Below are 16,034 nucleotides of genomic sequence, written 5' to 3' on the forward strand. Positions count from 1 at the left end.
TGCCAGATGTGGTGGTTCTTTTGGAGTGGGGGGCTGAAGTATGAGAGATCTGTGTTGAACTCACAAGGGTGCATCCATGTCCACCTCAACGTTGGAGAGTAAAGTGGTAGCAGTATTGCATGTGTGAAGCATAAATAACTAATGAAAACATCCACTCATACGTTTTAAAAATTCACTTGTTACAGTTTACTGAAATAATTAGTGCTCTGTCAGTGCCGTGATGACAGTTATCTCATATTGCTAAACGTTTTGAACAGTTACAGGAAAGTACATATTCTCTGCCTCTCTGCTTCGTTTAGTTAAACTGTATTTCAGGATATAAATAGTAAAATGTTCCAAATAGGAATGGTGGTATATCACAAAGTAAGTGCAAATAGAGTATACTTTAAAACATTTCAGCTAGCAATTTTGAAAGAAATGCAGTATGACTTCCTTTTCTTCTCTTGGACTGAAATATTTTATAGACAATTTTTAAGCATCATTATTAAATCAAACATTCAAATGAGATTTCATTTTGAAAGTCCTTAAAAGTACAAGCAGACGGGGGACTCTCTAGGGAGTCAGCTGAAGAATAGGAAGTGCTACTTTTCTCACTTTTCTAATTCAAATCTAACCTCTGTTAACAGAAGCCTTGCTGCTTTTGCTTTCCCTTTTCTTGGGTTTTTGGAGTGGCCTTTTCAGCCCATGGTCCAGAGGGACCTGAGCCCTTCTTTAGCCACAACATCTTTTTTACATAGCTGTTGTCATCAGAGCTCAAAGATGCCCAAGTTTGAATAAACTAAAAAATCTGTTTACTTGAGAGATGTGGTTCTCTTACAGTAGATACATGGTTGTACTACAATGGGGATGTGGATTCTAGGATTGCTTTTCCTTCTGCAGCCTGAAGTTTGTGTGTTCTTTCAGTAAATGTGAGGTGTTGTTCAAGCCTGCTAACAGCCTGACACGTTCCAGTTGTCTCAGAGAAATAATGGTGCTGTACGAATATATTGTATTTACAATGAGCGTGGTGTATTGTGGGCAAATACGGAGCAGCAGTAGGTCAATAGTTAGCTAACTGGGCACCTGTCCAAACATCATTAAAAATGTTGACTCTAAGTAATTTAAGGTTTTAATAATATTTAATTAACCTCTATTTAAACAACTCAGCTCAGATTGACCTATATGTCTAACTTAAAAGTTCTGTTATAGGCGATAGATTTGACATATTTGGTACATAGTAGTTTCTGAAAGGAAATAGCATGCGACTCAAACCTCTTGAAATCCTATCTTCATAAAAAGAGAAGCGAACAAGTACACGACTCTAAATACTGTCTCTTTGTTTGTTTGTTTTTCAGGTTAGCACTGTATGTATATGAATATCTGCTCCATGTAGGAGCACAGAAATCAGCCCAGACATTTTTATCGGAGGTATGTTTTCTTTGTCTCTTTTTTTTCCCTTGCACAACTTTCCAATGTGTGTGTGCAAGTGAAATTAAATCTGTGTTGGTTTAAAATAAACAGCAATGACAATTTTGCATATCTGTTTATGTTGATCGGTGTAGACTTCTGATTTTGTGCAGAGTTTGCCATGTCATTTTGTATGCCTTTGCATAATTACTTTTGCTGTGATTTGTTAGCCATGTTGTCTGATTTGGTGCTACATTGAAAAAAGGCTTATCTATTTTCTGTAATAAATGTGGGTGATGGAGAGTACATCCATTGTACTCCTTCGTGATACTGTTGGAATCTCCAATCTGAATGATGTATCCTTTCTAAGTACACGGCTAGCAGCTATTTTACACTGATCTCACTGCATATTCCTACCATGCTTCTAACTACTTAGTTTCTTTTCATCTGGTGAAGCTATTATGTCTGTAATCACTTACGTCCTGTTTCTTAAGCACTCTTAACTTCTGATGCAATTTTTACCATCATGTAATAGTTACTGTTTTTCATTGTTTTTTAAAAGAGTTATATACATATTTGAAGATGTAAGTAAATCAATTTTCTTGAATATTCTACAATTATTCTGGGATGGAAGAGTACCCAAACACATGCCAGAAATATTGAGGTCTTTGGGGTTTATTATTGTTTTTAATATGTCTTTGATGAGAACATGTAAAATAGTGGTAGTAGTTGAATAGTGAACAAAAGTGAGAAAACCAGGCAGCATGTTGTAGTAGGAAAATTTCCTGCTTCAACTGATCCTCCTTCAATAATAGAATTTCTACGCTAGTGATGGCATTTTGGAAATTGAAGAGGGGGAGTGAGTATAGGCGGGCTGTTTCTGGTATTTATAGACAATTCATGGAACAGAGAGAGGCAAAAAGAGTAGGGTTGTTGTAGTATCATTTAATGTTTTAAAATTTGTTTCTAACAATTGCTTTTTTTTTTTCTCGTTAGTAAAGCAATGGAAAAATAAGAAATATCTTGATTTCCTGGAAACACTTGTCATTTGTAAATAATGCACTGTTGCAAGATTCATTTTGCTCATTTTGTTTTTATCGTTTATGTGCAAAATGAGCAGCTGGCAGGAGTGTAACTGGTATGACATTTGGATTTCAGGAAAACATTCAATGCAGTATCTTGAAATTTAGCGTTTAAAACCTAATTCAGTCTCAGATTATAGAGAAACTCTCAGATCTGAGCAAATGTAATTTGAGAATGTATAAAATCTTTCCAAATCCGTCTGATGCTGAACTTTACTCCCAAATTGGTAAGAGATAAAATATAGTATATTGCAATGTAGAGAGACATATATTAGTAGTGTACTGAATTGGTAAAGACAATGCTAATAATATTTGTAAATGGCTACATGTTGGAACCAAATGCAGTTACCATTGTTACAGGGAAGCCTGGAAAATATAATATTTGAGATTAAAATGATGCAATGAGATTCAGGCTGAGCAAAATGTACACTAACATGACTGGGAGAAAGTAACCTTAAACACAGAGTTAAATGGCGAGTGGTAAAAGCAGCGGGGGGGGGGAAAGGTAGCTTATTATGGAATATATAGAACCTTCTTTTGTGATGCCCATTCTGTCTAAAGGAGGAAACCACAATATAAAAGCTTTAGTCCAACTCTGTACCCCATGTGAGTCGTTGTTCTTGTTAGAGAAGGAAAATTACAAGACAGGATGAAAATAACAGCAGTTGAGCACTGCAAAAAATGTCTTCTTACAACTTTATGGCGATGTGAAACTTGCAATCTTCCATGTGTCTTTTTTGTTTTTCTCACTCATGGCTGATGGGAAGCAACTATCCTGTTGTGATTTGAGGTGATAGGAGAGCACTTCAGGATGTGTAGGAGATGTCCAGGTTGCATAGGATGAAATTTATATTGGCTTTATCACTTCTTAAAAAGTATGGCTGCTTGGGCTCACTGCCTTCTCTATTCTGGCAGCCTGCACCTGCCAGAATAATTTGGATGGATTTCTTTAAAACTCATTCAGTTCAAAGTTGCTCTAACCCAGAGTATTTGGACAAAACAGAAATAAACACATATGGATTATCTGAGCAGCACAGCTATCAGTGATAATTAAAGAGTATAAATGGCAAAGATTAATGTCCCTTTCTTCAAGATCTAGCAAGTAAAGTGAGTAAGATTAATGGAAAGAAAAAGAGAGAAGAAAATTTAAATTGGATATCATAAAATCACTTATATGACTTAGAGATAGTTGTCTTAAGCCTGACTTCAATTTTGTAATCCTTTGTATCTGGTATATATTTTGTAGAGCTGGTTCACAGGCCAGTAAGATCTGTGCTAGTCATTCTTATTTACAAGGCAAACAGTGCTTTCCATTTTGTTGTGGTCCCTGTTGAGTACACCCTTCAAAACTTTCTTGCCCTAGTCTCAAAAATGTAGGACCACCTGTTCAACTGGTCTTTTCCTGAAGCTTTGAATGTTGGAAACACCTATAATCCTTGTCTTTTGCTCTACATATTAACTTCCTTTCAGGAAAAATGTCATGAAGTAATAGATGGAAGTAACTCAGTAGCTATTTCATCCCAAAATGTGTAATTGTCGTACATCTGGCAAAATGGCCAGGCACTTGTGCCACTAGCTAAGCCATGCCATTTGCTGCTGAGGATTGAATAGAGCTATTCAGATTGGGTACACTAATATTTGAAACGAAATAAACTGCTCTGCTCCTGAATCTTTTCTTTGGTGTGGCAACTGCTGTGTTTTCTTGAAAAGCAGGTTCTTATTATATGCATTTTCTATTCTTGAAGTTAGGTTCTAGCACTGGAGGAATAATTCCGTTTTCTTGGCTAGACCAGGAAGACAGGTGTTTCCCAGCTGTTACAAGCTGCTTATTGATACAGATGCCAATAAGAGTATTCTTGTTTTAATTTTTTGTTTCATAATTCTTTTCTATTTGTTCAGATAGACTAAGACCTGCCATGTGAGATGTGTGTTTATTGAAATTAAAACAAAATTTCCACTTTCCTATCAGGTTCCTTCTTTGAATACATTTGTGAGGATAAGTTGTGTCCTATTATAAAGGACAAATATAAGACCTATGAATAAGGTATTTTTAGTGAGCCATGCTTTGAAAAGGATGAATACTGCTTAGATGTAGTGAGGCCTTTCTGTGCAAACACAAACTTTAGTCTTAAGTCAATGAGTTTTGAAACTTCAGGAAAAAGAAATTGGTCTTGACTATATGTTGCACCTCTCCATTATGTTGCTTTTGAAACTTCCTAGCTAGTTCTAAGTGAGGCTGAATGCATGTGGGAAACGGCTATGCCCCAGAGGAGCTCATTTGAATTGTTTATAAAACTTTGTTGGTGGCTTTGGCTTTGTTTATATCTTTCAATTTTTAACTTACATTTTTTCTGGCGCAGTTTAGGCGGGATTTCAATAATTTCAAAAGGACGTTTTCTATACTAAGTGCTGTTAAGTGGTGTGGTGGTGGTGGGATTAAGAGCCATGCAAATGGTTTGTTCTGCCAGTTTTATCAATAGAAGTTATAATGCCTGGAGTTTGTTTTTGTATAATATTCTTTAAGCAGCAAAATGATTTATAAGTAGTTCTGAGTATTTGTGTACAAGAGCTACTCCAAAAGTAATACTTCTTACTATTATGTTGCTTCACAATATTAGAGGTTGATGTTAGTGGTATGGCGGCAGAGATTGAACCTTCCAACAATATCCTGTTACTTTTGTTGCCACGTAGCAGATGGCAGCAGAGGAATAGTCTGACAGAATGGCATTTGACGTGGAAGTGAGTATGAAGCAAATGTGTGCCACTGAATTCCTCTGTGTGGAAAAAATGGCACCTACTGGCATTCACTGATGCTTGCTGAATGTTTACGGAGACAAGTGGATGTGAGCACAGCGAGTTGGTGGGTGGTGCATTTCAGCAATGGCAGCAGTGACATGAAAGATAAGTCATGTTCTGGACAGCCGTGCACAGCTGTCACACCATAGAATGAAGAGCACCTCTATTGGCTCATCCTCAAGAATTGGTGGATTAATACCAGGAAACTGTGTTTGGAGCTGAACATAAGCTTCAGTGTGTTGAAAACGATGATGCCAACATTGGACTAATTCAAAGGTGAGTGCTATGAATGCTCATACAGGAACAGAAAGGGCAACGTATGCAAGTTTGTCTGGACCTATTGAGACCCTGACAATATGATGCTGAAGGTGATAGTTTCCTGGATCTCAGCATTGCTAATGAGGCCTGGTGTCACCACTATGAGCTGAAGTCAGAACAGTGGTCCATGGAGTGGCAGACATGTGAATTCCCCACTGAAGAAAAAAGAGGATGCAGCCCTCAGACAGTAAAGTGATGTGCACTGTTTCTTGGGATACAAAAGGGGTCATCCTTCTGGATTTCTTGGGATCATCAACTCTGACCACTACATCATGATGCTGACTAAGCTGAAGGCTTGAAATTCCAGAACCTGGCCAGAGACAGAGGCAACTCTTCTCTTACAACATGATAATGCTAGGCCTATACCACTTTGAAGACCATGGAGTACGTTGCCAATCTTGACTGAACTGCATGGGCAACATTTTCATAGAGTCATAGAATGATGTAGGTTGGAGGGGACCCTAAAGATCATCCAGTTCCAATCCACTTGCCATGGCAGAATTGCTGACCACTAAAACTGTGGATATTCAGGCTCCCATCCAACCTGGCCTTGAATGCCTCCAGGGATGGGGCATCCACAGCCTCCCTGGGCAACCTGTTCCAGAACCTCCACCCTCTGAGTAAAAAATTTCTTCCTAATATCTAATGTAAATCTTCCCCTCTTTTAGTTTAAAGCCATTCCTGCTTGTCCTATGACTATCAGACTATGTGAACAGTTTGTCCTCCTCCTGCTTGTAAACTTTCTTCAAATACTGGAAGGCCACAATGAGGTCACCACAGAGCCTTCTTCAGGCTAAACAAGGCCAATTCCTTATACCTTTCTTCGTATATGAGGTGCTCCAGCCCTTTTGCCATCTCCATGAGTTCATCTGGGCTCGTTCTAGCTGCTCTGCATCCTTCCCATAGTGAGAGACACAGTACTCCAGGAGGAGCCTTACAAGAGCAAAGGGGGACAGTCACTTCCCTCTCCATGCTGGCCACCTTTCTTCTGATGCAACCCAGGGTACAGCTGACCGTCTAGGCTGAGTGCCCACTGCTGAGTTTTATCCACTAGAACCCCTAAGTCTGTCTCCCCAGGGCTGGTCTCAATGAGTTCTTCGCCAAGTCTGTATTCATGTCTGGGACTGCCTTGACCCGAGTGCAACACAATACATTTGGCCTTGTTAAACCTCCTTATGTTCTCATCTGCTTATTTTGTGAGCTCTCCAGGTCCCTTAGCATGAAATATCTTACTTCTGTTTTGTCAACTGCACCGCTCAGCTTGGTGTCATCCGCAGACTTGCTGAGCATATGCTCACTCGCACTATGTTGTTGATAAAGATGAAGAGCATTGGTCTCAAGACAGATCTACTTGTGACAGGCCTTCACCTGGACATAGAGCCACTGACCACAGCCCTGTGGCTACAAGCGTCCAACCAATTCTTTATCAACTAATAATCCAGCCTTCAAATCCGTATTTCTCTCATTTAGATGTAAGAACGTGGTACAGGACCATGTCAAAGGCCTTATGCAAGTCCAGGTAGACAACTTCAGTTGCCCTTCCTTTGTCCACCATTGCCATCACTCCATCACAGATGGACAACATGATCTGCCCTTGGTGAAGCCATGCTGGCTGTGCTGTCATAGCAGCTGTGAAACAGTGGGCTACCCCCACTGTTGCAGATTTTTATGAGCGTGGCATGCCGACTCTTGTTAATTGCTGGCAAAGATGCATAGCAATAGATGGTGGTGACCGTGTTGAAAAATAGTGTTGTGTAGCTGAGAATTCATTATATCAAATTATGTTATTGTGCTCTTTGTATCTCCTGTAGTTTCAATGAATGTGCTTCCGAGTGACCTATGTAACATACTGAAATTATATTAGGTTACCTGATATGTGTGCAAAGAACATTTTTCGATGTATGAAGTGTATATTTACTCCTCAAAGAAGTAAATTTCTTTACAATTCAGAGTGGTAATCAAGTCAGAGTTGAGAATCAAAGTTTATTTCTATTTAGAAAAATCTCAGTGCTCGTTGCAGTATGAACACTGTGGCCACCTTTTCTAGTAAGCTTATATTTGTTTTTATGTAAAACTTAAAATGCCTTTCGTGTAAGACTGTTTAGGTATTTGATGGAATTTTTAAAATTTTATTATTATTGTTAGTTAGTGCTTATGTCTGTTGGATGGAATATGGCTTGTGTTTAAACAATGGAGTTTTAATTTTTTAATTTTTTTTTATTATTATTATTTTTTTACAAAAACTGGACAGGAAATAGTGCTATGTGTAATTGTAACTGTAGGAATTTTGAACGTTCGTAATGCTCTGGTTTCCACTCTATTTTTACAAGATGTTGTCTTCTGTATGGTCTTTTCTGTACTGTGTAATGTAAAATTTGTAGAATCTATTTGCAGCAAAGCTCCTAAAACAATTATACTAGGCTTACTGTATTCCAAACTATTTACTGTTATAGTTTAGGACAAACTATGTGGCATTAATGAAATGACTGTTGATAATATCTAAGGTAGAGCATTTGTAAAGGATTGCTGAGAGACTGGATACTCATGGCATGATGTCTACTGAGTTAGCTGCTAACAATAAAAGTGTGAAGTTAAGGGTGTAAACATTCCTAAATTGCGTTTCCTTTGGAAACAGTTTTGAATAAACCAGACTTCATAAGTGGGGAAAAAACTCATAGACAGTGTGTGTCTTTTCAAGAACGTTTGCCAGTGCAGACAAAGTAAGCCAAACTAGTTTTACACTTTTGCTGGGTGGTGGGAGAACAGGTTGTAGCTGGGGTGTATTTGTCTCGCTATCTCTAACAGTACAGCACTCCTTGAGGATACTGAAGCATTGGCTAGCTTTGAATGTGGAGAGAAGACTGCCACCTGCTGAATCAGTAACATTAGTTCTGTGTCTTAAGTTTCTCCTAGTGCAAACTGGAAAATGTTTTAGAAGAGCATGTTTCAGTGGTGGAGTGATCAAAGTATGTCCTTAATAAAATTATTTTCACAATCTATGAAAATGTTCTAAAATACATTTTCCCAAAATAAAAGTCATCGGCTAAAATAGTATAAATAATAAAATACATAGTATGTCCATCCAGATTAATGATGCTGAAGCCTTTCATAACTACAGAATGTTTTATTCTTCCCTTTTATTATTAAGTAAGGTTTTTCGCAATAGTCACAAAAGTGTACATGTGTGTTTTTATGGTTTTGTTTCAGATAAGATGGGAAAAAAACATCACACTGGGGGAGCCCCCAGGATTCTTGCACTCCTGGTGGTGGTAAGTGAAATTTTTTTCCTCTGATTTTTAGAATACAACAATTGCAAGTTTCAGCAGCTGCAGGCAAGAAACTCAAGTGAACATTGTTAAAAGAATGTGGAATGGTCATTTTCTTATAAAGGAATAAATGAATAGAAAATAAGATGGAGGAAAAGGCACAGATATAAGATACGGGAAAACAGATACTACATTGTGAATCAATTATACAGCATCTTAGAAAGAATGTGGCCTGCACTTCTTTGTTTACCATCTTTCAGCAAACTGAATTTGAAGGATCCTTATACAAATCCCAAATAATTGCACTTTAGGAAAGAAATATATATGTATATTACCTAACATATGCAGACATGCGGTGACTGTGCATATAGAAGTGAGCTTCTTTTTTTTTTTTTGCCTACATCTATTAATGGGTATAGCATATGGAAGTAATTAGATGAACCCAAACCAGCAGCCTTTTTGAAACTCAGTGTGTGTTAGCATGGGCTTGGAGTTTCAGTATCTGCATTTGCATAGTTTCTGTCAGCTCAGCGTATGGGTAGACAAATAATTTGCAGTTTTCAATGTATGTTACCGCAGCATCATGCAATTATGGAATCACAGAATGGTTTGGGATGGAGGAAATCTTAAACCTCACCCAGTTCCAACATCTCTGCTGTGGGCAAGTTGCCACTCTGCAGATGGGGCTTCCCAGACTCCCATCCAACCTGGCCCCATGGGGGCACCCACAGCTTCTCTGGGCAGCTGTGCCAGGGCCTCACCATCTTCTGAGTGAAAAATTTCTTCCTAATATCTAGTTTAAATCTTATCTTCTAATAGTTTAAAGCCATTCTCCCTTGTCCTATCACTATCTCCTCATGTAAAAATTCATTGTGCAGAGACACATTTGTAAGTGTAAAGTTTGCAGGGAGAAAAGAGTGCTCATAATCAATGCTATTTAGTCATTGTACTTATATTAATAAATATTGTTGTATTTGGATTTGAATATGTCCAATATGTCTGTGTTTACAAGAATACAAAATTATGGAGAATATATCCAGCTGTCAGGAGTACAACAATTTACAAGTTTTAAAGTAGTTCCATTTGAATGCAAAAACCCAAGTTTTTTATGCAGCTGTGTAAAATGTGGCATATTCTTCACTGACCTTTCTGTTTTTATTACCTATGTGATGAAAGCCTAGTTATTATTACGTTGTGTTTCTTGTACCTGTGAAGGTACAAGAATTATCCTTAATTTTGATTTTTGGCAGCAGAGTTTTCAGATTTAAAAGTAAGTAATAAAGAATATTAAACTCTTGACAAATTGTGTTCTTACGATTGTTCTAGTATACACATTTTCATTCTAGAAACTTTGGGTTAGGGCGAATTCATGTGTAACTCTGTTTGAAGGGGAGTGATAGGACAAAGAATGACTGTAGCCACCACTATTCCTTGTAAACCAAAAGCTCTAAGAGAAGATACCCATCCATTTCCTGCTCTTCTCCATACATGTGCTTCTCTAGGAACTTTTGTTGAAGGCATAGTATTGAACTTCGGAAGAACCCTGCAGTTCTCTCCTCAGTTTCATGCCTTTTTATGTTATTACTGTATGTATCTGTTCCTTCCAGTGCTTTGTGGAGGTAAATTATAACAGTCACAAATGGTTCAAGGTTAAATGCAGAGCTTCATACCCTTTGACACTGAATATTAAATTAGCTTTTTAGTTCATACTTTCAGTAGTTTTAAACTCTTGCCTCAGAGAATCAGATAACAGGACTTGATTTGTTTGAGATGTTTTACCAGCCTAAATTCTTCCATTAAGGTAAGTGCTTTCAGCCGCTGGTAAGGAAGGGATGTATCTGTTTCTACACATAAACATGCATGTGTGATGTGCACTGTATAATCTACTGGAGTAATGATTTTCTCACAATGATTTTCTCACTGTATCTGTAACTTCTTCACTTGCAGTGTATTTTGGGATCTCTACTGTGCAGCTCCAGAAAGACGTGAAACATGTGAACATTCAAGTGAAGCAAAAGCCTTTCATGACTATGTAAGTTTTGTCTGTCTTTACCATGCTTTCATTAACTGTATGTGAAAATGTGATACAGAAGTATTTCTGCATGACAGCATTTCAAATGCAGGTTTGGTCACATATAAGGAACATTTGTGGTGATGCTTCAGAATTAGGACGTTCTAACTGTGTGACCAGGTGTGCCATCTGCAAAACTCTGTACCCATCTCAGAGGTCAAAGTGCTGTCCTGTGTATTAATTCAGAATGAACTGATAATTCTGTCTCTTCTACATGGAAACATCAAGCCAATCAAAATGGCACAGGCCAGATGGAAGCACAGATAAGTCCTGTCTGCATACCCATACTCTGTCAGTTGACTCCCTGGCTTCTGTCAGGACTGTGCTGACTTCAGGTGTGATTGTTCTCATTCTTATGTACCACAGAGGAAATTAGACATAAATTTTCCTGTCCAGGAGAACAGGAGGAATCATGGAATTTAAAGTATTATGCCAGTTTTGGTATGTTTGAGACACAGTTTAAAACACAGTAGAGAGTTTGGTGGTATTTTGCCTGTGAAGACCCCAGCCCCTGGAAAAATAATAGTTCTAGAAACTAGGATACCTAACACTAAAAAAGTTCCTTTTTATCCATTATCATCATGTACATGGAGCAATCTAGAAGTCTGTGTTCCAGATTTAGGATGAAATTTGGGTTCTGTCTCCAGCAAGCAGAGATGTCAGCTTTCTAGTAATTCAAACTTCTATGGATTTTGAATTTACTTCATTTTACTGCAAGGAATTTGGGTTCTGTCTCCAGCAAGCTCTTCTCCATCTGTTGGTTTCATTTTCACTAAGGAAGTCCTCAGAAAACTGGCTGAGCTGTTGTTCCTTTGGGTCATTCGTATGGTACAAGGAAGGGGTATGGGACCCTCATGGCACTGAAAAGGTTACGAAACCTCTTCAGAGTTTTCACGGTTTGTCTTAGAAATACTGTCTAGTCTCTGCAGAAAAAATTATACAAAAATGAAACTAGACTGCAGTAATTGAAGGTCTTACAAACATAAATTTGGAAAAAAAAATAAATCAGCTAATTAACCATTTTCTATTATCATAATCTGAACATGGCTTGGCATCCTTTAGCGTGCAAATGATTAATGATCTTGCCTTATATGTAGTTAACTGTGACTGCTATTAATGCATCAACAACACAGTTAATATGTTAAATATATTTTATTTACAGACCAATAACTCTTTAATACCTTCTCCTTAATACCTGAGGCTGACTGGTAAAGGAACTTGGATAACTACACTGTTTTTTCCATGCTGCATTGATCACTCACAGTAATAATCAATGATTGAAAAGCAGTGTTGGGAGAAGGGAACAAAATTATAAGGGCAGTTTCCACTCGCAAAGGTGTTAAAGTCAACCAACTTGGCAAAGCGCTTTCCTCAGAATAAGAATAGTTTAACTGTTGGAAGCAGAACTTCCATTATGTTTTTTACTTATTCTGTTTTCAATACACAGTCATTGGCAGAATACAGCATTTCAACAGCTTTGCTGTTGTTTTGAATTTTTGTTATTAAATCAAGGTTTAATTCCTCACTGAAGGAGAAATAGTTTCATAAGAATAGCTTATGACCACAGGAAATGACATTAGTGAATTAATCCGTGGAGATTAGAATCCACAGTAGGACAATTGACTTCAGTGGAGGCATTGCACACTTGCAGTGTAATGTAAGTAACCAAAGCAAAAAATTTGAAACCTGTCGTGAAATAATTCTGAAATTATTAGCAGTGAAAATTTAAACTCAAAAGCACTTGGAATCTGAAACAGAATGGAGTCCAAGCTTCTTTAAACTCATGAGAATTACACTGATCAGTAAAGTCACTATTTATCTAAGTGTTGATACTAAGAATTTGAGTAGCCAAATCAAAATTATGTCAAATAAATTTTATCTTGATGTCAGCTTTCTAGTAATTCAAACTTCTACGGATTTCAGATTTACATCATCTTGCTGCTCAGTTCATCTGCATTATGGCAGATGTTACAGTATGTTAAAATACTGAGAAAACAGTCAAATGAGTGTGCATGTGAAACAGAATTGTGTGATGTTTAAGTTACCGTATAAAGTCATGTTTGATGAAGGAAAAATAAAATGCTGTTCTTTTATGCACATATCAATCTGCATAGAGTAAGATGAATGCTTATGTCAGGAAAAAAATTTGGTTTATTTTATTATTTATTTCACCCAGCGTTTCTAATCACTTTCTTAATCCTTTAATGTGACAAGAAAAACAAGCTGTTGCATTACTTTCTCACAGTTGAGGTAAACTTTTCTAATACCTAGAACTACTCATATGTGTTCCTTACTGTCATGTGCTGTTTGTAAAGCAGTCTCCATTGTTTTAGGTGCATGCTGTTGAAATCCTGCACATATTTAATATTTCATGACCACACTTACATTCATATTAACAGACTTAACAAATAGTTATAAAGTACCATTAAGTATATTTTACATTTATTAATGATTTGTGAAATCTTGACCCATGTGGAGTGTTGACTCCCCTGGAGTCAAAATTCCACTGACAGTGCAGACTGTCAGAGAGCCAGGCTGTTACACCAGTCCTCCAGTGAGACTGCAGGACAAGGATAAGAGCATTCATAGCTGTGTTGTCATATCTGAAAACTAATTGCCAAGTACAAAAAGTAGAGAAGACTTGCTTAGTATTTCATACTAGCAATTTAGAATTTTTTACTAGGTGTGTGTTTTTCCACTTGACCTGGGAATGTCGTTCTTGCTGAAGGTGTGGTCTTTTTACACTAGACATATCCTTTTTAACACTAATTAGTCTGAATGAGCTGACCCAATATGTTTTCTGTCTTTGCTTTTGTGAAAGAAGAAAGGTTTAAGAATGTTTGATGAAGGAGGAAGGTGTTTGGAGACGCTTTACTAATTTGTGAAATGTTGCTGCCTCAAACAACATAGTTGATATTCAGTCTGCAACACAGAGATTAACTCATACAGTAAATATGCACAGAAGGGTTTTCTTCAAGTTTCACAGTATTTCAACTACAATTGCAAGAAAAATGATACTATTTAATTATCCTCTACCACTAATAATTGGACAAAATTTTTTGAATGATGAGGTTTACTTTACTGTTTAGTTTGCCATAACATTTTAGCACCTGCTAAAATGCTAAGGAGACTATCTCTCTTTTTAAAATCTCATTTATCTTGATTAGAGCTGAGATCTTCTGTTGAGAGAAGCAGGTTCCTATGTGCATGTTGTTCTGACTTTCCTTCATCTGTTTATAGGCCAAAAACTTGGTGTGTAAATGTAATTCCTCAGAGCAGAAAGGATTTTTAGAATCATCCCTACCAATGAGCTTCTGACCACCACAAGTGGCTGCTCTTCAATTCTGCTGGCTCAGCCATTCTTTCACACCTGTGCATCTCTGGTACAGGGATAGTACTTGTGAAATTCTGTCTTGAAAGGTGATTTCCTTGCTTAGTACTTAAGATCTTCTATAGCATGAATGTCCAACCTTGAGATTGCCTGGGCTGCACTAAGAGGAATTGTCTTGTGCTGCATATACATAAGTTGCTCCAAAAGTAATGCCTCCTACTTATTTCCATGTAAATGACAACCAATACAAAGAGTACAGTAACTATCTGATAGAGCAAATTCTCAGCTACAAAACACTACTGTAAGCTTGTATCGCATTTCCATCTGATTTGTTAGCATGTTTTAATAGTAAAGCTGTATGACTCGGAGCTTAGCTTTGCTTGAAAGTTGTAGGGTGTATTAAAGACCACTATAATTAATTCTATATAGATTATTCCATCTAAAATCATAGTGATATAAATAATTTTTTTCTAGAGGTTAATTGGAATAGTATTTAGACACTTGAAATGGCTCAGTCTGTTGAATCAGTCTGTTAGTATTTCACAGAAACAAATTAGACCTTTGCACTTACTGACATATAATAGAAGAAGAAATACCACTTTCTTCCCTCTTCTTTGTGCTTATCTTTCAGAAGAGTTGCTTGCCTTGAATGTTACTCAAATTCTAACACGTCATTAGTAGTATACAGAACTTGAAGGACTATGAATATTTTTACAGCTTTTTTAAGTACTGACGATTTCCACATAAGGTCTATGAGAAAATCATCTAAGGCAGCACTGAATGTTTATTGGATGTGACCACAAATCTCAGGCCTTTTGTTCCCACAGTGAAAACTATTCTGCAGTAAGATCTGGTTTTATTCTATTTTCATGAAACATATATGTATATGTCAAAAAATAATAATTTCTGGAACCCACACAGAGCTATCTTTTTAGGTGAAGATTTTTGATGACCTAAACACATGCAAGTTTTTTCTGTTTCAGGATAATTTTTGTCGACAGATTTTCTTACGTTCTTCAGGTGCTCTGGGCAGTCATGATCTCTTCAGTGCATCAGAGAAATTCCTTTTCTAACTCTCATGTGTGTCAGAGATGGAGCAATCTTCTAGTTGTTGATTTTCTTTCTTTTGCCAGCTGTTGTTACTGTGGCATTTTGCGGGCAGCATCACTAGGCATCTTGTGCTTTTAGGTCCTCCCAGATTTTCTGCTGAAAACTGGATTCTAGTCCTGTCTTCTAGCCTATCAGTTTCAGTGGAACAGGGCATGGAGAATCTATGGTAACTCCTTCTGCTTAAAACCAAAACCAGTGGTGCTTTTCTATCCTTCCAAGCTGTGGAGAGCATGAGATGAGAAATCCAAGCAGAGAGGAGAGAGGAAGCAGCAGACAGGATCTACAAAATGCTGAATTCGGTGTAATTCATGGGACAAATGCCAAATTGTATTGCCACAGGTTTATGAGATCCATAAATGAGAGTAAGTTGACAGATTTTAGATCTCTGTGCAATTTACGGCCTTCCTGTGAACTCTCTGTTGCTTTATTCTCTTTGTCTCTAAGGTTCTCCATGTGTCTATGGGCTGTTGTCATTAACAGCAGAGATTCTAAAGCACACTTTTGTGGTTGGATGTAATTTCCCTTGATAAAGGGAATGTGTGCTGCACTGCAGAGGTTCTACTTGGGCTGATTTGCCAGTAGTGTTTTAAGGATTGTTCTACTGAAGCAGTGTAGTAGAGTCTCTAACAGAGTAGTTCTGCAAACTCTTGGAAGAGCCTTAACATTTTTACTAT

The 16,034-nt window shown here is 37.4% G+C and overlaps 1 protein-coding gene across 1 annotated transcript in view; it reads left to right on the top strand.

Moving 5' to 3' along the window:
- Positions 1–16,034, top strand: part of SSBP2 (single stranded DNA binding protein 2) — a 162,624-nt gene that overhangs the window by 37,056 nt on the left and 109,534 nt on the right. Inside the window, exons 2-4 of the mRNA XM_031557442.1 lie at positions 1,238–1,407; positions 8,790–8,851; positions 10,796–10,880. Of these exons, the coding sequence (XP_031413302.1) occupies positions 1,238–1,407; positions 8,790–8,851; positions 10,796–10,880 (317 nt within the window). The remainder of the gene's footprint in view (positions 1–1,237; positions 1,408–8,789; positions 8,852–10,795; positions 10,881–16,034) is intronic.

This window comes from Meleagris gallopavo, chromosome Z, assembly GCF_000146605.3.
Source record: "Meleagris gallopavo isolate NT-WF06-2002-E0010 breed Aviagen turkey brand Nicholas breeding stock chromosome Z, Turkey_5.1, whole genome shotgun sequence".
In the NCBI taxonomy this organism is placed as follows: Eukaryota; Metazoa; Chordata; class Aves; order Galliformes; family Phasianidae; genus Meleagris; species Meleagris gallopavo.